Here is a 22842-nt window from a genome sequence, read left to right on the forward strand (position 1 = left end):
ACGGCATGTGTGGTCACATATTCTGCGGCGCCCGGGAGGTGCCCGGTGAAAATTGGTCGAGTGAAATGCAAGGCGCCCGTAAGGATGCCGGCCGATAAGCTTACGTGCTCCGCCGATGAGCAGGTGCACCCGTGGCTCCCGGAGGGTGCCCTGCCGGGAGCCGGCCGGGTCCCGTGCGGTGCACTGAACTATGTTTCCTCTGACATCCGCACCTCTTGTATTTAAAGCTGCGATGTACATTTTGAGATGCCGCCGTGAGGGGCCCGCACGGGCAATATTCATTTCAAATTGCCCCCGGATGGCAGACGCCCGGTGTTGTGCATATTACCCAGGGCTCTTGCGGGGCCCGTGAGGGAGCCGTAGGGTACACGTACGGCACCCTTTAGCACCGCAAGGTGCCCGTAAAGATTTTTCATGAGAATTGACCCCCAAAAATCGTGAGGGGCCCGTCCGGACACCGTCCGGACACCGTCCGGAGCCCGCACGGGACCCGTAAGGTGCCCTGCGGGCTCTTCACGGGCTCTCTACGGACTAACGGTCAGATAAAAACGCCGGGAGAATTGGGAGCAGCCGACTTAGCACCACGGCGCCCGTACAACTTCGAAAACGCCCGTAGGCGCCCGTAGGATCTTTACGGTAGCCGGCCGGACACCGGCCGAAAATTCCCAAAATGTCTGTTTTTACTCGCCCCGGAGTGTATATGTGAAAGCCACATAAGGAGATGAATAATTTAGTTGTTAACTGTACACAATAAACACAATCAGAATAATCCCAATATGGTATTTAATTAGCTGTAATTCATAAACCCTTTAAAGATATATTGTCTCTCTGCAGCAGAGCTGGGGACACCCCTCCCCTTCATTCCCCTCCCTTTCAGCCCCCCCCCCCCGGATATAAGCTAGACCTTCACAATACATTTCTGCCCCTTTGACCTTTGAATAAAGTTCAGTATTAAATCGCATAAGTCAATTAAGTAAAGAGGCAAATATTTAGATGAGGAGAAAAAAAGTGAAAAAGTCAACCATATTGTGTACACTGTACATGTATGTCACTAATATGAGTAATTCACATAGTAAACATCAGAATTCCCTTTTTTGTCAATTACAGGATGTCTTGCTGGGGTTATCATTCATGTACCTTTTCAGCGGACTGAGTTTCTGTTGAATGAGAAGGACATCTTGCAACATGGATGGATTCTGCCTTCTTTATCTGCTCATGATTCTCCTGATGAGATCTGGTGATGTTGAAACCAATCCTGGACCAGACAGGTCAGTCTATATGTATTTGAAGCATATTTCCTGTTCTTTATTGCAACAGTAATAACCAGTAGGGGCTTGTAACAATCACTCATGTAATCACGTTATTATGTTTTTAGTACTTCTGTAGAAACAAGCTGTCTAATCTATGAAGTGTAGGGTTGACACTTTTTTTTTTAACAGGCCGATAATTCACAAATACTCACGCTTTTGCGAGTACGCGACATGACTCCCAGTGTTCGTAACCCCACATTTTATCACTTGAAAATAAAAATAAGTGCTTGTTATTGAGACTAGGCATGACATATATGTCATATATGCACTCTGTTTTTTAGTTTACATAACAATTATAATAATGAACGTTACTTTTATAGCGCACATCATTAACACAAAGAAAGTCCTTTTGCACTGAGAAAGCAAGAAAATAGAGTTAGGGCAGTAAACAAAAATGAACATTTACACTGTATGCCTGATATACTTATGCAAATAATTAATTACAAAAAACAATAATTATACGCCATTCTTAAATAGCTTACTTGTAATAGGTTGTACATTCAGGAAATACAAATTTGTAAATGAAAATTAAATATGGTACATGATACTATAACCAAAGAAGTCACTAAACATCTTGAACGCAATTATCAATGTACGAAAAGATAGGTCTTCAACAGAGTCTTAAATGACTCTTACATGTTCTCCTGGTTAACGTCAGTACCTTTGATGGGTGGGGGATCCGGCCACTGACTTTCAGATAGAGTTGGCCTCTATAAAGGCATCCAAAATCATGGCTGGAGAAGCACACATGTTTCCTTCATAAATGTTAGTCTCTTCTCAGGGACAATATACATGTATCTTGTTAATATGTGCGTCAAGTATCATCACTGTAGTATGTACATGTTTTGGAATAGTATTTCAAAGAAATGTTGGGTCACGTAACCCAACACTTCGTTGATAAGATAGAGTGTTATACAAAATGTCTCAAAACATGTCATGATAACGTCATTATGTGAGTGATTGTTACAAGCTGAAGCCAGCAATATGATTACCGGTAGTCAAATCCTTTTCTTATTATTAAAGCGTAACACAACAAACATGCATGCTAAATTTTCTTCCATATTGTCAACTGTAGGGCACTGCTTAATGAGCCTTGTGTGTGTATGCCTCAATACCGGTATACCTTTAAATATATCTTAATTATTAGTACATGTATCTTGATAAAATCAGGTACCGGTAGGTATATGCGCATGAAGCTGTAGGTATTGACAGTGCTCAACTGTTGGAGCTAGTGTACATATATTTGTCGGCTGGAGTAGTTTATTCTTCCATATAGTTAGTTGTACAGTTGGTTTCGACCAATGGCTCATCAGCAACTGAACCAAACTAGCCAAGTATGAAGATAGGTGCTTAAATCAATGTACTGTACAGCACAATTAGAGATGTTTAAGAGATACTTATGAGATACAATGATAAAATGTTTTCTTTTATTACAGGATTGGGATTGAGAAGGAATTCTTGAAGCTTTCCAAGCTGATTGGACCTAGCTACTACAAAGAGGTTGGCATTAACCTTGACATCTCCATCGCAGAGCTTGGTCAAATCAAGGATCATAGCCCATGTACCAGTGATGCATTGATGACAGTGTTCACGAGATGGAGAGGCAAACAGCCTCCAGGCACAGACATCAGGACTCTTCTTGCAGAGGGATTAGAAAGAAGTGACTTAGGGTCCCTCTCTGGCGAACTACTCGCTGGCAGTCTGGTCCCGAAGCGGACAGGTGAGAATAAGAAGGAAATATCATCTTGGCTTCCCGCAAGAAGGTCTTTACTGCCATTGATAATGTATTGCTTTTGCAGGACGCAGCCAACAGACACTGTTTTACCTCGTTTGGTACAACCGTTTTTTAGTTTGGTACAAATAGGGTTATGTATAGCAGGACATCCTAGTAGACGAAGAGCCCACAAGACTGATACTGCCAGTCTGGTGAACCCTAAAAATAGTTTTCAGAACACCCATGAGACTGGCAGTCTTGTGGACTGTCAGTCTATGTGTCGTTGGTCTCATGACAACTTTTCAGATGATTCACTAGACAGATATTGTCGGTCTTGTGGGCTGTCGGTCGCATGGGCTGTGGCCATTAATACATGGTTACAGATCCACTCACTTTGTGCTGTTTTGAAGGGAGATAATGCAATTAGTTTTACATGAAGCTGTACAAGGTTTGTCATTCACATTTCTTGGCATTTCAAGCCCAGGCATTTTCTGACTATTTTTTCTTCAATTCATGCTCATCTTTTGACAGCAAGTTTATGAAAATTGTACCATTACAGAATCGTTTTTATCTTTTATGACCTTGTGTCAGCCCCAAAATGGAGAATTTCTGATTTTTGTGTACCAAAAAAGAGGAAAACTTGTTTCTCTTGATTCTTTTTTATATCTTGTGGAAATGTTCTTTGAGCTGTAATTCATAAGGTTTATAGGGTTCATTATTATTGTCCATACTATTAGCGATGGAAATTATTGATATTTACATGTTATATATGGATACATATTAAATAGACATACGTCCATACAAAAAGACAAATTCTATTGAGATACTTTTAAGATAGAAAAGAAAACAAACATAGACAAGTCATGCATCAACAATAGTATACATGTATGATGTGTAGAAACTAAACTGCAAAGACAATAAAGTATATTCTCATCGAATCTTGGTCCAGAGAACACCCTCAAACAGCAAGACTAACAAAATGAAAATGTAAATTTGACAAACAATAAATACATCAGAAATTTGTGTGTATGTTCATGTACAATGTATGTGTTATGAATATCCTCAAATCATTTTGATATTCAGAAAAAAATTGTCACACTGTTATTAAATTTAAAGGTGCAACTGTTACAATGCCCGGATCACAGACCCATCCACTTTCTCCTGACCTGATCAAGAGGTGTGCAGATGATTTCAAATTTAAGTACCGGACAACTCTCTGTAAGATCAGAGCTGATCCTCTCAACCCTGATTCCATTGTACAATTAAAAGACATGTTCACAGACCTTGTACTGGAAGAGGAATATCGACAACGCAAGCGACCACTTGAGTACAGAGATCTCTTTGATCTTAAAGTCAATGGAGAGTTCCCCAAGCGGATCATGATTCAGGGTGAGGCTGGGGCTGGAAAGACAACATTCTGTGCGAAGATTGCCTGGGACTGGATAAATGACAGTCCTATTCTCCCAAAGTTTGTGTGGGTACTTGTTATCCCTTTTCGTGAAGCCAAGCAATACACGATCGGTGAGATTGCCAAGTCGTATCTCTCCAAGGACAACCCAGCAACAGCCTGCCAGATCACTGAGTACATCCGCTCAAATCCTAAAGATGTATTCATTGCGTTTGATGGATTAGATGAGTTTGGTGACAAGGCTGTAGGGCAAAAGAAAGCTGGTTCAAAATCAGAATGTCTCCAGCCACAGTCCGCTGATCAAACCAAGGCAAGAGGAAGTTCTTCAGAGAGAGGTGACATTGCACTTGGAGACATTCTAAGTTCAGATGAAATTGCTACTTGCCCGGTGTTGGTGACAAGCCGCCCATGGAAGGTTACAGAGATTCGATGGGATGATAGTCTGAGGAAACTTTACACTTTCATTTATGTGGAAGGTTTTAGCAAGGAGAATGTGAAGAATTACATTCACAAGTACTTTCAAGATGATGGGGCCACAGCAGATCAGCTAATCCAATTAACCGAAGACAATGACATCATATCTGAGAATATGGCCCCGTATCCTCTTTACATAGCTATGCTCTGCCTTATGTGGAGTAAACGTGATGACGAAAAACAAGAAAAGTTTAAGTCATTAGAAACTTTTTCTCAAATATTTGATGAAATGTTTGAATTCTTGAAGGTGCATTATACTCAGAAAAAGATCACAGATTTAGACAGCCCATCTTTCCAAACCTATCGCGCTCAAATTGAGAAGCTCATGGAACCAGTTGCCAAAATTGCTTTCATCGGGCTACAAGACAACACCCTTACTTTCAAAGAAGGTGATTTCGAACAGTGCTCAGACTCCATTGAAACAGCTTGCGGAGTAGGAGTGCTGTCTCGCGAGAAAAAATTGTCACCTATAAATGATAAGAGCAGTCCGTTCCTGCAGTCTACTATCTACTTTCCACACAAGCTTTTTCAGGAGTACATGGCTGGGGTCCATCTTGCTTCCCTGTATGAATCAGATCACAATGAATTCAACAGGCTGATAGAGCAAGTAGTGCTGCCTAGGCAGGAAGAGTTTAGGCATCTACTGTACTTCACTGTATCCCGTAACAAAACCATTGCAAACCATGTCATGAAATGCATGGTACGGGGTAACACCTCAAACCCAAAGGAGATGGATTTCTTGGTTGATGTATCCTTTGAGAGTCAGAACCTAGATACCGTATCCTTGGTGAGGGGTGGAATGTCATCTCTGACAATAAAGCCATTTGTGACGGCACACACCATAGCAGGTTATATATTCACTGGACTACTAGATGTGGTAAGTTTGATATCTATATACTTTAATAATTATTATTACTTAAAGGGGATTTCCACCCTAATATATAGTTGATGTGAATAGAAGCAGAAAATGATAAAAACAGGTCAGTGACAGTATGAATAAAAAATGATTACAAGGATTTGAATTTCATAACTTTCCTTTTTTAAATCGGATATTGCTCAAACTTTCAATACATGTTTTTTTCATTTTCTCAGTGCTTTTGTCAAAACCAACTTAATATCAGGGTGGACTTCCCCTTTAATTGCAAATCCATCAGGCATCTATAGACATGCATTCTTTAAGAATGGGTCTTTAATATGCCTATTTTTCACTCCTTCACATCCATGACATGATAATCTGTGATATAATCAAACCAATTCATTGTGTTTCCACTTTTAAACAACATGTATAAATCAATGACAAGTTATAATCTGTGATATAATCAAACCAAATCATTTTGTTTCCACTTTTAAACAACATTCATAAACGTATGACAAGTTATTTTTGTAAATAAAAGTGGCAGGGAATAAAGAGCACTATACAAAATCAAATTGAAGAAGTATTAAATACTTCATACACAAAATATCATTTATGAGAGAAAGAAAGTGAAGAGAAGGAAACGGTAATAATAAATTTGTACATATCTTCAAGGAGATGTCTTTAGTACAATATTTGACACTAATGATATGTTCAAGTGGATAAATACTAATGATGATAATTGATGTGTTCCTTTTTACTTTTTCTGTTTTGGTTGGGGGGGGGGGGTGTTGGTATAAAACATATTGCCCTCATCTCCAGCTCAGGCATTGAGATAATACATGCGTAGTATCATTGTATATACCCATTACTGTTACAGGCATATGATAAATATCAACAGTACTATTTGAATAAGTTTATGGGACTACCAACCATTTTCTGGTCAGAAAATAAGCCATCTTCGTGAAGTGGCATTCTGAACAGCAGTTTTGCTGCAACCAGTCCTCTTGATAATTTGATGCTCAGACTTCAGAGTAACCCGTTTGATAGAGGGAATAATTTAGGGCCCTTTGAAAATGGCCTTTCTTTACCATGCTGCATTACAGACAAATTGTTCTACCAGACTTTCCTTTGCCAAGACAAATTGGAATCATAGGCTACATAGCACTATTCTGATGATATGTACCACTCTAAAATACAAATTCTGCAATCATTTAATGAGGCAATCTTAAAGGTATTACAAAGTTTTGGTATGGGGTCTTAAAATTTGGTTCAAATGAAGATATTGGAAACATGTGCGATTTTACAATATTCAATGAACGTTGTCGGGGTTGAAATCAAGTCTAAATTGATTAAATTGTATAGATAATAAACTCTTTTTGTTGTATAGCTCCCTCTCACAACTGAAATTACTTTAGCTTTAAAACAATGTTTCTTGACTAAATCGACCAATTTGCTATTCCTGTTTGGAAATTATATCAGAACTGCATATTCTAAAATTTTCATAGATCGCAGCTATCGTGGAATGGCCTCAAGCGCTAATTGAAATAATTGAAATATACCGGGAGCACCGGTAAATTTTGATTGCTCAATTTCTCGAAAGCAGTGTTTTAGGGGCTAAATTTTCGAGTGCTTATCAAACATTCACAGGGGCATCCAAATATATCAAAATTTTAAAGAATTAATATCCATCCAATTTTAAAATTTACCAAAACTTTGCATTACCTTTATAGGCATCGTTTAGCAATTTTTAATCCGAGATGCATGGCCCTACATGTTATCAGTGTCTTTGGTATGGTAGAATATTGAAGCCCTAACGAAATTATCAAGAAGTGCCTCAAAAAAGTAAAAATCTTTGAGTGACCGGTTTTGCCATACTCGTCTCCCCAATAGACTGTAGTGATATGAACACCGTTAGGAAAACGCAAAATTTGATTTCGATTTCCAATCATAAATATCTTGATAATCAGACAGGCGATCGGCTTGTAATAGTCATCAGGTTCCTGACTGACCTAAAAGTTAATAATTATCATTGCAGCATGAGCTCAATCCAGGATTTTGTTACAGAATCTGAGACAAAGTTAACCAATCCCTTTAATGCAGGCCCAGTGACAGAAGGAGGTCTTTAAAGTTTAGAAATGGACTCTGATTTTTGTCATATCATCATTCTTGTTTGTTTTTGTATTTGTTTTTGATTTTGATTTAAGAACGATCTTGGGGTTAATGGTAGACAATTTGGACCAATTATATCTCATGATGTGGCGGGGATTATATGCTCTGTGCCCTCTCTAAAAGATGTTACACTGAAACAAACAGCCTTGCACAGTGACTTCTATGCAGTTCTTGCTAAAGAAGGAAACAAGTCCAAGGTGAGTGAAAATACATATTGTAATTTTATAGTCTAGCCTATGGGGGGGGGGGGGAGTACTTTGTCAAGACACAGAACATCAATCACTTGAAAATCGTGAGAAATCACTGTGATTACAGTCAGAAAATAAAGTTAGGTTGGGTTGGGAATTGATGGTGTCCTTTAGCTGGCAAATAGATATACAGAGGAAATGAGGAGTATGAGTGGTCTTCTCCATTTGAAAAATTAAATTAATGAGGAAATACAGATTGCAAGTAAAGATTAAGAACAATGACGAGGGAAGGGCCTGGACTCGATGGAGGGGTTCTTTTTCATGTGTATTTCATACATGCAGATATATTTTCATAATATACTCATATTGAATGTTACCATTAAATTATATTTCTCGTATTATTCATATACTACAAATACGGATTGGAACTAATGACATTGTTGTTGTTCTTCTTGTTAATATTATTTTTGTTGTTATTATTACTACACTGTATCATCCGCAAGTTCTTTGTCGTTTAACAAAATTGTTGTTTTTACTGTCCACCATGGTCGTCTACTTGTGAATATACGTGTCACAGGTTGTGTTGCAGTGCCACGTCACAACTACGGCAAACAATACGGGTTGCATATAACCATAACTGCACAGTGAATAGAGCAACAATGCATGCTCAATGACGTATTCCTTCAGTAGAATATTTATTGAAAATCATGTGACAAACAATCCTCTAATCAAATTACAAGAATTTGCTTATATGTTATATAAAACCAATCATATGAATAATATACATGTACTATATGGACATTAACCGTGGTTCATGTAGAAGTGTTTGTGGTCCAATGTATAGGGTTCACATTATTGCCATACGTAGCACTAATGTTGTTTGGCAAGACATTAATCTACATTTGCCATATTTAACCTCGGTGTAGTAAGTTGGTACCTGGTAGGATATACATGTATTCCTTGAGTGCTTTATTATGTAGTATGTAGCAAGTAAATGCACTACGGCTGTAATTGTTGTTTGACATATGCTCTGTCAACATTTATTCTGTGCTTACTATCCTGCAATAAACAAATTCCAAACTTTAACCCTGCACCAAAAAGTATACCTTTCACAAAAGCTAAGCTCAAACCTATTCTGCAACCCTCCAAGTCCTATATATGTGACTAAATATTGCCTAGAGCATTTGTCACTTAGCATAGCCATACACATACATGTATCCACGCACCCAGTTATATTTGCAGTCATTTTATAAAAACATATACTCTGGTGATAAATGTACTTGTATGAATCACTATTTGTATTCATGTAGGTCCAAACTCTCTGTCTTGAAGGTATTAAGTGTCCAACATCAACCTCATCACATCACCTAGCAGAAGCGTTGTGTTCCATGCCAAACCTGACCGACGTGACACTAGATGGGAATGATTTCCAGGAAGAGTTCTATTCTACGCTGAATGCAAAGGCGTCAACCTTTCATGTATGTATGTGTGTTGTACTCTATATCAATGCCATGATGAATACATGTACACATATGGGCAATGGAGATGAGTTTGAGGATTTATGATGTATGAGCCACAGTGAACCTCTTTTTAATGTATATGATGTTTTTAAGGAAAATATTATAGTCTTAGCAGACAAAGGATCAGTATGATAAAGAGGGTCTTTCTTTTACAGTATATAATAGAGACTTCCTATAGCTGGAGTTGAAAAAATGTTCTGCACAAAAATTCACCTTTGAAGGTTCATATACAGTATTTTGGTTTTTGATGGAGACTAATTTAGAAGTGTTGAATTAAACATGTTTTGGGGATAGGGGTGGCTCTCACTGATTTTGTAATGTAAAACCGTGCACCTAAAAGTATACCTATCGCTACAACCTTAGCTCAAACCTACTTGCAGCCCTTATCCAAATGTTATTTATTTATCTTAATAAAGCCCACAGCAATTGGCACCTGGGCATAGCCATACACATACATGTATCCACGCACCCAGTTATATTTGCAGTCATTTTATAAAAACATATACTCTGGTGATAAATGTACTTGTATGAATCACTATTTGTATTCATGTAGGTCCAAACTCTCTGTCTTGAAGGTATTAAGTGTCCAACATCAACCTCATCACATCACCTAGCAGAAGCGTTGTGTTCCATGCCAAACCTGACCGACGCGACACTAGATGGGAATGATTTCCAGGAAGAGTTCTATTCTACGCTGAATGCAAAGGCGTCAACCTTTCATGTATGTATGTGTGTTGTACTCTATATCAATGCCATGATGAATACATGTACACATATGGGCAATGGAGATGAGTTTGAGGATTTATGATGTATGAGCCACAGTGAACCTCTTTTTAATGTATATGATGTTTTTAAGGAAAATATTATAGTCTTAGCAGACAAAGGATCAGTATGATAAAGAGGGTCTTTCTTTTACAGTATATAATAGAGACTTCCTATAGCTGGAGTTGAAAAAATGTTCTGCACAAAAATTCACCTTTGAAGGTTCATATACAGTATTTTGGTTTTTGATGGAGACTAATTTAGAAGTGTTGAATTAAACATGTTTTGGGGATAGGGGTGGCTCTCACTGATTTTGTAATGTAAAACCGTGCACCTAAAAGTATACCTATCGCTAAAACCTTAGCTCAAACCTACTTGCAGCCCTTATCCAAATGTTATTTATTTATCTTAATAAAGCCCACATCAATTGGCACTTGGGCATAGCAATACAAATACATGTATATTGGAGCACCCAGTTATATTTGCAGTCATTTAATACAAAAATGTACTCTGGTAAGGTACTTGTATGAATCACTGTTTGTACACATGTAGGTCCAAACTTTCATGCTTGTGGGTGTTAGGTGTCCAGCATCAGCATCTTCACATCACCTTGTAGAAGCTGTGTGTTCCATGCCAAACCTGACTGAACTGACACTATGGGGAAAGGATTTCCGGGAAGAGTTCTATTCTACACTGAATGCAAAGGCGTCAACCTTACAGGTATGTATGTATGTTTCTACTCTATATCCATGCCATGTTGAATACATATACCGGTACACAAATAGCAATGGAGATGAGTTTGAGGATTTATGATATATGAGCTACCATCAACATTTTTGTATGTGTATAATATTTTATATGCAAATATATAACTAATCTTGGCAGACAAAGGAACAGTATTACAAAGAAGGTGTTTCATGAGCAGTGTGTATGATACAGAATTCATACAGCTTGAGCTAAAAATCTGATGTCCTGCTAAAATATCATCACTTTTAAAAGTTTTCCTCAGAAAAGGTATTTTAGTTTTTGATATAGACTAACTGGAGTTGTTTAAATTAACCTAATTTTATGGAAGGGGAGTGTTGGTTTGTTACTTATGCACTAATGAAATTTCATTTTAACAAGATTACTGAAGTACCCTAAAGCCTAATTGATACAAATTTTGTTGTTGTTAATTTGTATATTTAGAAGTACAAAGCAATTCATATGGTATTGAAATATCATAATGGGTCTGAAAGCAGTATCATAGTATACTACATAGTCAATACTTACTAAACAAGGATGGATATCTAGATTACAGTGTAATTCTAAGCACATGCAGCTACATGTACACACCCTACATGTATTATGCATCATGCATACTTTTTGTGTCTAGACGATCGACAAGGTGATGGTTCTCTCGTTGTTTATTCGATTATCCAAACACAAATGCTGCTCTATTTAATAAAACCATTCATGTAAACAATATACATTCTAAAATGATGGACATCAACCATGGTTCGTGGTTCGTGTAGAGGCCTTAGTGGTCCAGTGGATAAAGCAGGGCTTCCACTTAGCCGAGTTTTATTAGCGAGTTATGGCGAGTTGTGGTGAGTTGCCTCAAGAGGCACTCGCATGAACTCGCGAAAAGCTTTTCTCGTAACTCGGGATAACTCGCGACAACTCGGTATGGCTCGGCGTAACTCTTTACTACATTCCACGACTCTCCTCAAAGTCGCGAGCAGTTCAACATTTTTACTGACTCGTTGTTACTCGAGATGAACTCGCTTACCACACTTGTAATATACTCGCATTACTCGTAACAAGCTCGCACTGCAGTATACATAACTTGTATCAACTCGTCACCTTCAAGTATACGCGAGTGCTATTAGAGTTTATAAAAGTGGAGTACGCACAACGATCGTGCTACGAGTCATGCCGAGTTTCCCACGAGATTTACGCAATTTTAGATCAAGTACGGGGACTTACGGCGAGTTTTTTTATGAGCATGACCAGAGTGTAGGGCGTGCATTACGAGCATGACAAGCGCACCATGATACGTCAGCTGGCCTACAATAATTGTGCAGAAGATCAAGGCATGTTCTTCCTCCAGCAGATCTAGCAAATATGCTTCTGACATCAATCTTTGTTTTTGAGAGCGCCAAAATCAGATGCGGCCCTTACCCAGTGGCAGGTGGGGGGGGGGGGACAGTGCCCCTACTTTTTCAACTACCCGAAATGTACCCCTTTTTACATAGGAAAAGTGCCCTTTTAAATTTGTAAAAAGAGCCCCTTTTTACATAGGAAAATTACTTTGACAAGTGCCCCTATGAATTTGTAAATTGCCCCTTTACCTTTTCACCTCTCATAATTTCAATTCAAGGTTTATTAAAAACATGAGTCGCAGCCCCATAGCTGAAATGGTCATATGTACAATTAAAAGACTTATTACGTATTTCAAACATAAAATAAAGTTACAATCAATTTTTCAATATTGAAATATGACAAATTTAATATATTAAGATTGCTTGGGCAGCACAAATTTGAAAACGGAGAGGAGAAACATGAAGAATAGAAGTAAGATAGGAAGATGTAAAAGTACTCGTACATTAAAAAATATGAAATGCATACATGTACTTTTAAAGAGTCATTAAGACAATATACGAATATAAAAATAGAAATGAAAATATTTTTGTCATAACATTGTTGAAGTTCAGTATTGCAAGTATTTGTATTAATGCTTAGAAAAATGATATAAAAAAAACTACAATTATGGCATTCCTTTGACAAGTGCCCCTTTTCTTTCACAAATCTCAAGGTAGACTATGTTCCCAAATCCAATATCCTTTACATATTGTCCCTCCTTGGCATAAGTACCCCTTTTATTTTGACTAGTGCCCCTTTTCCTTCGACAAGTTCCTATTTTCCTTTGCAATAAGTGTACATTTCAATTATCATCAGTGCCCCTTTTCAGGAACGAGAAGTGCCCCCTTTACCTCTGATAATCTACCCTATTTCGATTTGAGAGGTGCTTCTTTTACTTTGACAAGTGCCCCATTTCCTTTCTATTAAGTGCCCCTCTTTCTAATGATAAGTACTCCCTTTTTTTTATAAATAGCCCCTTCCCCTTCTCATAAATGCCCCTTTTCATCTCTGGTAAATGACCCTTTCCAGTTACGAGAAGTTAGTCCTTTTCCCTTCAGATAAGTTTTGTTTGTTTTATTTCCGAAAATCATCATAAAAACAATAACACAATATAACAAAATCAAAGACTTATATAACTATAATAAAAGGGTACAACGGTAAGATAGTCCATTAACCTAATGGTTCTGTTCTTCCATGGAGCACCGATAAGTGCCCCCTTCACTTCCGATAAATATTAAAACCTGGTCGGTACCCCTTTTCTTTCAACTAATGCACATATTCTTTTAGTGTAAGTGCCCCCTGTTTCATTCATTTCATTAAAATATTTCTCGCTCGCAAATTTTCCATCACACCCAACTGGGAAGTATGATGCTTAATCAATACCTTGTACTGTGTACAAAGTGAAACAAATATTGAAACATTCCCTGATAATGTAATCACAATATAGGGGTATATACCAAACGTAAAACAACAATTATATTTGAGATTTGAGATTTCCCTTTGAAAGTGCCCTTTTTTCCAGAAAGCGCCCTTTTTTGTTGTCCCCTCCCCTCCGCTATGGAAGTCGTTCGGCCGCCCCTGGGCAAAATGATGCAATTCGTAGCTCTAATCATTCGTTAGAAGATCTTGATAACTCGTTGGTAGATGGGTACGAGTCGTACACAGGTCATCGCAGCTCATACCGAGCTCGCGTGACTCGTAATGCGCTCGGTTCACTCATACATCCATCGTAAGAAACTCGATGTTGCGTCGTAGATCACTCATGCAAATATCAAGCAAGTTCACGCGAGTTTACGCGAGTTCAAGTTTGCACCAGCTCGCCACAACTCAGAGCTCCAACTCAGCTAATTGGGAGCCCTGCTTAAGTATCTGGACAGTAAAACACGGGGTATAGGGTTTGAAACCCTGCTGTACGTATTTGATTTTGTATCACTTTATTATCAATCTTCAATAAAGGAACATGGTATAAACATAAAAGAATTGCACAGTCACAGACATATAATAAGAGTAGTCCAGGTCATGGCTCATAACTGCCAAAGCAGGGCATACAATAACACACATATAAGACATAAAGATGTTATAAAACATGATCGCCGAGATCTTTAACAGTAGTTGTGTTCATGCCAAATTGTTTCGTTTCAGATTAAGAAAAATACACAATTTATAATTCACTTTACTCAAATAATGTATACAAATGCTTAATCGTTTTGGAGGAATAGAGGGCTCACGTGATGCAACAAAATATAACATGTTCAGTGGCATGCATTCAGCCCATGGTTGCACCACGATAGCCCTCTTTATTACTTATAAGCACTTTTACTTTTGTTATTATTATAATTATTATTAGCTTTATTATTATCATTGTTATTATAATTATTATCATTATTATTATCATCATTATCATCGTCATTTTAATTATCATTATCATTATTATTGTGTTTATTTTTATTATTATCATTGTTGTCATTATTATTATTATTATTACTATTATTACCATTTTAAATAATATCGTTATTATTATTATTAATATTATTATTAATATTATTCATTATTATCCTTTAGTATCCAGTTATTACAGATTGTTACAGTCTTGCCATGAGGGTTCGGCCTTTGCGCAATAAATTGCAAAGGACGAAACAAGGGTCATTTTACTGAGTTTGTCCCGAAATTGCTTTGTGTTCCGTTTATGCAAGAAGCCCATCATCTTTGTTAGTCTCTTGGTATTGTTTGATGAAATGAACCCACGAGAACCGACTACAATTGCCAAAAGTTCTACCTCATAGCCATTATCTTCAATGTCTCTGACGAGGGACGAGTATTTATCAAATTTATATTGATGGGCCTTATCGATTCTAAGTTCAAATTGGATTGTCAGTTCCATGATCATGATTTTTTTTACTTTTTTCATCGTAGATACAAAGGTCAGGTCTCAGGTTTGTTTGGGTACAAGACAATGGGATTGTTGAGACAGGGGAGTAGCCGATTAAATAGGGAATATCATGAAGGATTTTTGCATCGGGCGAAGTGCTTTCTGTGATGAATTCTACAAAGCATTTTAGTACATTGTTATGGCGCCAGGTGTATCGCCCTTGAAATAGAAATAGTGAACAGCAATTAAGAACATGGTTCAGTGTCTCAACACAATCGCAGTGCCTGCATTTGTTTGTTGCAGATTTGCCCCATCTCAGTAAATTTGCCCTTGTGTTTACAGTATCGGTAACAGCATTTACGAGAAATTTAAGGACTTTCACTGGCAAATTATACATGATGCTCTTCCAGATCGTACAGTTACTTTCTAGCGATAGAAGATCTAGAAATTTTCCTTGAACTACTAACTCTTTATTCATGTGTATGCCAAATAGTAGAGACTTCGTGAGTTAGGATTTTTTTTGCCTCTATTTTCTTTTCTTTGAGTGTTGGATGCCCTTCAACAGATGAGTAAACCTCATTACTTTTTACAATCGTGGATTTTTTCCTCACCCATTTCGTCTCACGTTGCAAATGAGAGTCTAAACAATGGTTCACCAAATCGTTCCCGTTCACCCTCATGGATATGTACGAAAGAGTATGGCATTGGTTGTACAAATCGGAAATGGACGGGATGTCTAATCCATTTGGCATATGAACGAATGCTAAGGTTCCTGGTCGTGCTAGACCACATCATTTCTTTACAAAGCGATTTGAAAGCATATCTAACGATTTACAATGAGTATATGTCATATCATTCACTGTCAGGTCAAATCTCAATGATGGCAATAAGTAACGTGAATATACCTTTAGTTTGTACTCATTACGAACGAGAGAGGTATCAATATTCTTCAAACATCTTTCTATTTTGCTAGAGAGATATTCATGAATGTCTGAAGAAGTAAGGTTCTTGGTAATAACAGCCCCGAGATATTTATGTACTTCATTACATATGTTTGGCAAAACATAAACATACATTTGCAACACTCGACCTAGGTGTAGTAAATGGGTTCCTGGTAGGATGTATTCATTGAATGCATCACTATGTAGATATATACATGTAGTAATTAAAAGCACTACAGCTGTAATTGTCATTCCTCCTGTTGTTCGACACATGCTCTGTCAACATTTTTTCTGTGCTTACTATCCTGTACTTTACAAATTCTTAACTCTAGCCCTGCACCAAAAAGTATACCTATCACTAAAACTAAGCTCAAACCTATTTGCAGTCCTTATCCAAATTGTATGTTATTTATTTAAATATAACCCATTGCAATTGTCACCTGAGCATATAGCCATACAAACACATGTATATTGGAGCACCAAGTTACATTTGCAGTCATTCAATAAAAACATGTACTCTGGTAATGTACTTGTATGAATCACTGTTTGTATACATGTAGGTCCAAACTGTCATGCTTGCGGATGTTAGGTGTCCAGCATCAGCCTCTTCACATCACCTTGTAGAAGCTGTGTGTTCCATGCCAAACCTGACTGAACTGACACTATGGGGAAAGGATTTCCGGGAAGAGTTCTATTCTACGCTGAATGCAAAGGCATCAACCTTACAGGTATGTATATATGTTTGTACTCTATATCCATGCCATGATGAAAACAGGTACACATATATAGCAATGGAGAAGAGTTAAGGATTTATGATGTATGAGCTACCGTCGACATTTGTTTTATATATAATGTTTTATATTATATAAATATCATAGTTTTAGCAGACAAAGAAACGTTATTATAGAGAGGATCTTTCATGTGCAGTGTATGATACAGAATTCATATAGCTTTAGTTGAAAATATGATGTTCTGCGAGAAAAAAACACACTTGGTATGTTCAGATAAGGTATTTTGATTTTTGATGGAGACTAATTGGATGTGTTTAATTAAACACGTTTCGGGGGTGGGGAGTGACCTAACTGATTTCATAATGTAACCCTGCACCAAAAACAAGACCTCACCTTAAAAAACTAAGCCTAATCCTATTTGCAGCTCATTTCCAAATTCTATATATTTTACTAAGTGAAGCCCAGAACATTTGTCACCAGAGCATAGCCATATAATCGTACATGTATATTGACCACCAAGTTATACTTGCAGTCATTCAATTTAGACATGTACTCTGGTAATGAATTTGTATGAATCACTGTTTGTATACATGTAGGTCCAAACTGTCATGCTTGTGAGTGTTAGGTGTCCAGCATCAGCCTCTTCAAATCACCTTGTAAAAGCTGTGTGTTCCATGCCAAACCTGACTGAACTGAGACTAATTGGAAATGATTTCCATGAGGATTTCTATTCTACACTGAATGCAAAGGCGTCAACCTTACAGGTATGTATGTTTGTACTCTACAAACATGCCATGTTGAAAATATGTACACTTATAGCAATAGAGATTTTTGATATATGAGCTACCATCAACATTTTGTGTTATGTATAATGTTTTATATAAAATATATATTAATCTTAGCAGACAAAGGAACAGTACTATAAAGAGGGTCTTTCATGTGCAGTGTATAGTACAGAATTCATATAGCTGAAGTTGAAAAATGTGATGTTCTGCACAAAAATGCACCATCGGAGGTTCAGATTAGAGTTTTCTTGGTTTTTGATGGATAATAACTGGACCTGTTTAATTAAACACGTTTTGGAGATGGGGAGTGCACTAACTGATTTCTTAATGTTACCCTGCACCAACAACTAGACCTAACCCTAACACTAAACCAATGCCCAATTAACCTATTTGCAGCTCATATCGAAATTTCATTTATTTGACTAAGTGAAGCCAAGAGCATTTGTCACCAGAGCATAGCCATATAATCGTACATTTATATTGGAGCACCAAATTATACTTGCAGTCATTCAATTTAGACACATACTTTGGTAATGAATTTGTATGAATCACTGTTTGTACACATGTAGGTCAAAACTGTCAGGCTTGTGTGTGTTAGGTGTCCAGCATCAGCCTCTTCACATCACCTTGTAGAAGCTGTGTGTTCCATGCCAAACCTGACTCAACTGACACTAAGTGGAAAGGATTTTCGGGAAGAGTTCTATTCTACGCTGAATGCAAAGGCATCAACATTACGGGTATGTATATAAGTTTGTACTCTATATCCATGCCATGATGAAAACATGTACACATATAGCAATGCAGATGAGTTTAAAGATTTGTGATATACGAGCTACCATCAACATTTTTGGATATATCTATATATATTTAATGTTTTATATGAAAATATATCATAGTTTTAGCGGACAAAGGAACACTATTATTAAGACGGTCTTCCATGTGCAGTGTATGATACATAATTCATATAGCTTGAGTTGAAAATATGATGTTCTGCACAAAAACTCACCTTTGAAGGTTCAGATAATTTTTTGGTTTTTGATGGAGAATAACTGGACTTGTTTAATTAAACACGTTTTGGAGATGGGGAGTGCACTAACTGATTTCTTAATGTTACCCTGCACCAAAAACTAGACCTAACCCTTCCACTAAACCAATGCTTAGTTAACCTATTTCCAGCTCATATCGAAATTGTATATATTTGACCAAGTAAAGGCAAGAGCATTTGTCACCAGCTAGAGCATAGCCATCTAACCGTATATGTACATTGGCGCACCAAGTTAGACTTGTAGTCATTCAATTTAGACATGTACTCTGGTAATTTACTTGTATGAATCACTGTTTGTAAACATGTAGGTCCAAACTGTCAGGCTTGCGAATGTTAGGTGTCCAACATCAACCTCTTCACATCACCTTGTAGAAGCTGTGTGTTCCATGCCAAACCTGACTGAACTGACACTATGGGGAAAGGATTTTCGGGAAGAGTTCTATTCTACACTGCATGCAAAGGCATCAACCTTACAGGTATGTATGTGTGTACTCTATAACCATGCCATGATGAAAACATGTACACATATAGCAATGGAGACGAGTTTAAGGATTTATGATATACGAGCTACCATCAACCTTTTTTGATATATATACATATAAATGTTTTATATGAAAATATATCATAGTTTTAGCGGACAAAGGAACATTATTATTAACAGGGTCTTTCATGTGCAGTGTATGATACAGAATTCATATAGCTTGAGTTGAAAATATGTTCTGCACAAAAACTCACCTTTGAAGGTTCAGATAATTTTTTTTGATTTTTAATGGAGAATAGCTTGACCTGTTTAATTAAACACGTTTTGGAGATGGGGGGTGCATTAACTGATTTCTTAATGTTACCCTGCACCAAAAACTAGACCTTGCTCTAACATTAAACCTATGCACTGTTAACTTATTTCCAGCTCATATCGAAATTGTATATATTTGACCAAGTGAAACCATGGGCATTTGTCACCAGAGCATAGCCATTTAACCGTACATGTATATTGGAGCACCAAGTTAGACTTGCAGTCATTCAATTTAGACATGTCCTCTGGTAATGTACTTTTATGAATCACTGTTTGTATACATGTAGGTCCAAACTGTCAGGCTTGCGAATGTTAGGTGTCTAGCATCAGCCTCTTCACATCACCTAGCAGAAACTGTGTGTTCCATGCCAAACCTGACTCAACTGACACTTACTGGAAAGGATTTTCGGGAAGAGTTCTATTCTACACTGAATGCAAAAGCGTCATCCATACAGGTATAGTTGTATGTTTGTACTCTATATCCATGCCATGATGAAAACATGAACACATATAGCAATGGAGATGAGTTTAAGGATTTATGATATACCAACTACCATCAATTTTTTAAAAATATATATATAAAACATTTTATATTTTAGCAGACAAAGGAACAGTATTATAGAGAGGGTCTTATGAGAGTAAATGGACCTGTTTAATTATACACATTTTTGGAAACGGGGAGTGCACTAACTGATTTCTTGATGTTACTAGGCACCAAAAACTAGACCTAACCCTAACACTTAAACTATTGTCAATTAACCTATTTGCAGCTCATATCCAAATCTATTTGACTACGGTAAGTGGAGCCCAGAGCATTTGTCACCAGAGCATATCCATACTGTACATGTATATTAGAGCACCTAGGTATATATACTTGCAGCCATTCAATTAAAACATTTATTATGGTAATTTACTTGTAACTGGAACTTGTGGGGGAGGGAGGGAGGTGGCTGAGGGGTATCAGAATAAAGTTTTGTTGAAATATTGACTTCAACAAAGCTTATTGTATGTGTGTGTGTTTGTTTGGCGGAGGACACAAGGACACAAAATCTATATACCAGAGATTACTGACCTGGTCTTGGTTTTTATGGGGTGGGAGGATGTTTCGTTGAATGAACATGAACTATACTTTTGTCATGCATTATCATCAGTTACAAGTATCATGTCTAATATAAGTTCGCTTCATTGAGATGTACTTGTAAGATACCATACTTAATGTTTTCCTTGTATTTTTGAGGACACCACCATTAATGTTAGCGTGTATTTAGTGTGTGTCAGAATAACAACGTACGGGTACAGTTGTCAGTGTAGAAACCCTTATGTATTTCTATTTGCCATCGGAAATTGGCTTAAGATGCAATGTGCCTGTTACAAGGAATGTTTTCCCGTTAAACCAGAGTCCCTGCAAAAGAAATTGAATTGTTACTACGACTTCTCAAGAATAAAGCACACCAGAAGTCAAATCCAATTTGCGCAGACTGAGTTTCTTCGGGGTAATTGCTGGGTGTTTGAGCCAACCATACAGGTCCCTTATCGGGCTCCAGATGTTTCGTTGAATGAACATAAACTATACTTTTTTCATGCATTATCATCAGTTACAAGTATCATGTTTAATATAAGTTCGCTTCATTGAGATGTACTTGTAAGATACCATACTTAATGTTTTCCTTGTATTTTTGAAGACACGACCATTAATGTTAGCGTGTATTTAGTGTGTGTCAGAATAACAACGTACGGTACAGTTGTCAGTGTAGAAACCCCATGTATTTCTATTTGCCATCAGAAATTGGCTTAAGATGCAATGTGCCTGTTACAAGGAATGTTTTCCCGTTAAACCAGAGTTCCTGCAAAAGAAATTGAATTGTTACTACGACTTCTCAAGAATAAAGCACACCAGAAGTCAAATCCAATTTGCGCAGACTGAGTTTCTTCGGGGTAATTACTGGGTGTTTGAGCCAGCCATACAGGTGAAGCCAAGTACCCAGAAGCAGCTGCAATCCTGAAAAGAAACATCGACATGGATGACATCTGCGATTCAGTAGAGACTGAAGATACAGCAAAGAAACGTATCACAGAGGTAGATGAACTGTTAGAGGCAGGAGGGTTCAAGGTTAAAGGTTGGCAATCAAACAAGCCACTTGATGGAGGCAACAAGTAGGAAAAGATGAAACTCTTAGAGGAGATTGCTGAAGAGAAGGTGCTTGGTGTAGTTTGGGACAGACATAGTGATACCTTCTCATACAAGGTCAATCTACAAGAAACAGATAGAGAGACAGAAAAGTTGACTTAGAGAAAGATCTTGGGAAAGGTAGCAAGAATCTATGATCCTATTGGTTTTGCTGCACCAATTATCATCAAGGCAAAGACTGGCATGCAGAAGCTGTGGCAGGGTGGTTATGACTGGTGAGTGATATTACATTTGTGGGCGTTATTACATTTGTGGGTGTAACAGGGGGGGGGGTCTTAGAAGCCCCCCCCCCCCTGCTATGCAGTTGCAAAATAGCCCAGGCTATAATAGGGTTGATGGGATAATTCAGCGTGCACAAAGATTTAGGCGCACTAACCTCTACAAGCATCAATGCACAGTGTGTCAGTGATATACATATAATGATCTACACACAAAATATAAAGCATATTAAACTCTACATGCACTGCTGCACATCAAGTACTAAAATATCATTAAAAAGCCCTGGAACTCTTGCATGCTTTTTCATGGAAAAACATGTGATAGTCTCAGCAAGTGAATCACACCAGACTGCAATCGGCCAATCATTTGATTTGGATTTACAAGTGAGTTGTATAGTAATAAAATTAATTTTTGATCCATTAAGTTTAGTTCACTTACATTCAGTAGTCCTTGAGCATCTGCAGGAATGAATCAAAATTCGCTAGGAAAACTCCATTGAACCTGAACTTTCCGTTGCTGATTTGAGGAAAAGAACCCTGAAAAAAAAGGGAGCAAGATTAGTGATAGTGATTCATGTAATTTTTCTCCATTCCTGTCTGGCTAACATACGGTACCATACATGTACATACCAGGTCAGTACTCTCTCTCTGTCTAGTATATAGATTTAGCGTCCTTGTGCCCTCCGCCAAAAAAACACACACACATACAAAAAGCTATGTTGAAGTCAATATTTCAACAAAACTTCA

General features: G+C 37.5%; 1 protein-coding gene across 1 annotated transcript; it reads left to right on the forward strand.

The window, feature by feature from the left end:
- Positions 1-1185: 1185 nt before the first annotated feature.
- On the forward strand, positions 1186-21847 carry LOC105441250 (NACHT, LRR and PYD domains-containing protein 12-like). Its single transcript, XM_030978506.1, has 8 exons — positions 1186-1268; positions 2747-3030; positions 4141-5783; positions 16896-17063; positions 17663-17830; positions 18421-18588; positions 19205-19376; positions 21657-21847. The coding sequence occupies exons 1-8, from the start codon at positions 1186-1188 to the stop codon at positions 21845-21847; spliced, it is 2877 nt and encodes a 958-aa protein (XP_030834366.1).
- Positions 21848-22842: the final 995 nt, after the last annotated feature.

The sequence above is a fragment of the Strongylocentrotus purpuratus genome, unplaced genomic scaffold, assembly GCF_000002235.5.
Source record: "Strongylocentrotus purpuratus isolate Spur 01 unplaced genomic scaffold, Spur_5.0 spur5_scaffold_1, whole genome shotgun sequence".
In the NCBI taxonomy this organism is placed as follows: Eukaryota; Metazoa; Echinodermata; class Echinoidea; order Camarodonta; family Strongylocentrotidae; genus Strongylocentrotus; species Strongylocentrotus purpuratus.

Excerpts from the sequence above, each read along its gene's own strand:
- LOC105441250 (XM_030978506.1), top strand. The coding sequence starts at position 1,186 with ATGGATGGATTCTGCCTTCTTTATCTGCTCATGATTCTCCTGATGAGA. Across the intron at positions 1,269-2,746 it reads ACCAATCCTGGACCAGACAG|GATTGGGATTGAGAAGGAAT; the intron begins GTCAGTCTATAT and ends CTTTTATTACAG. Across the intron at positions 3,031-4,140 it reads TCTGGTCCCGAAGCGGACAG|GTGCAACTGTTACAATGCCC; the intron begins GTGAGAATAAGA and ends TTAAATTTAAAG.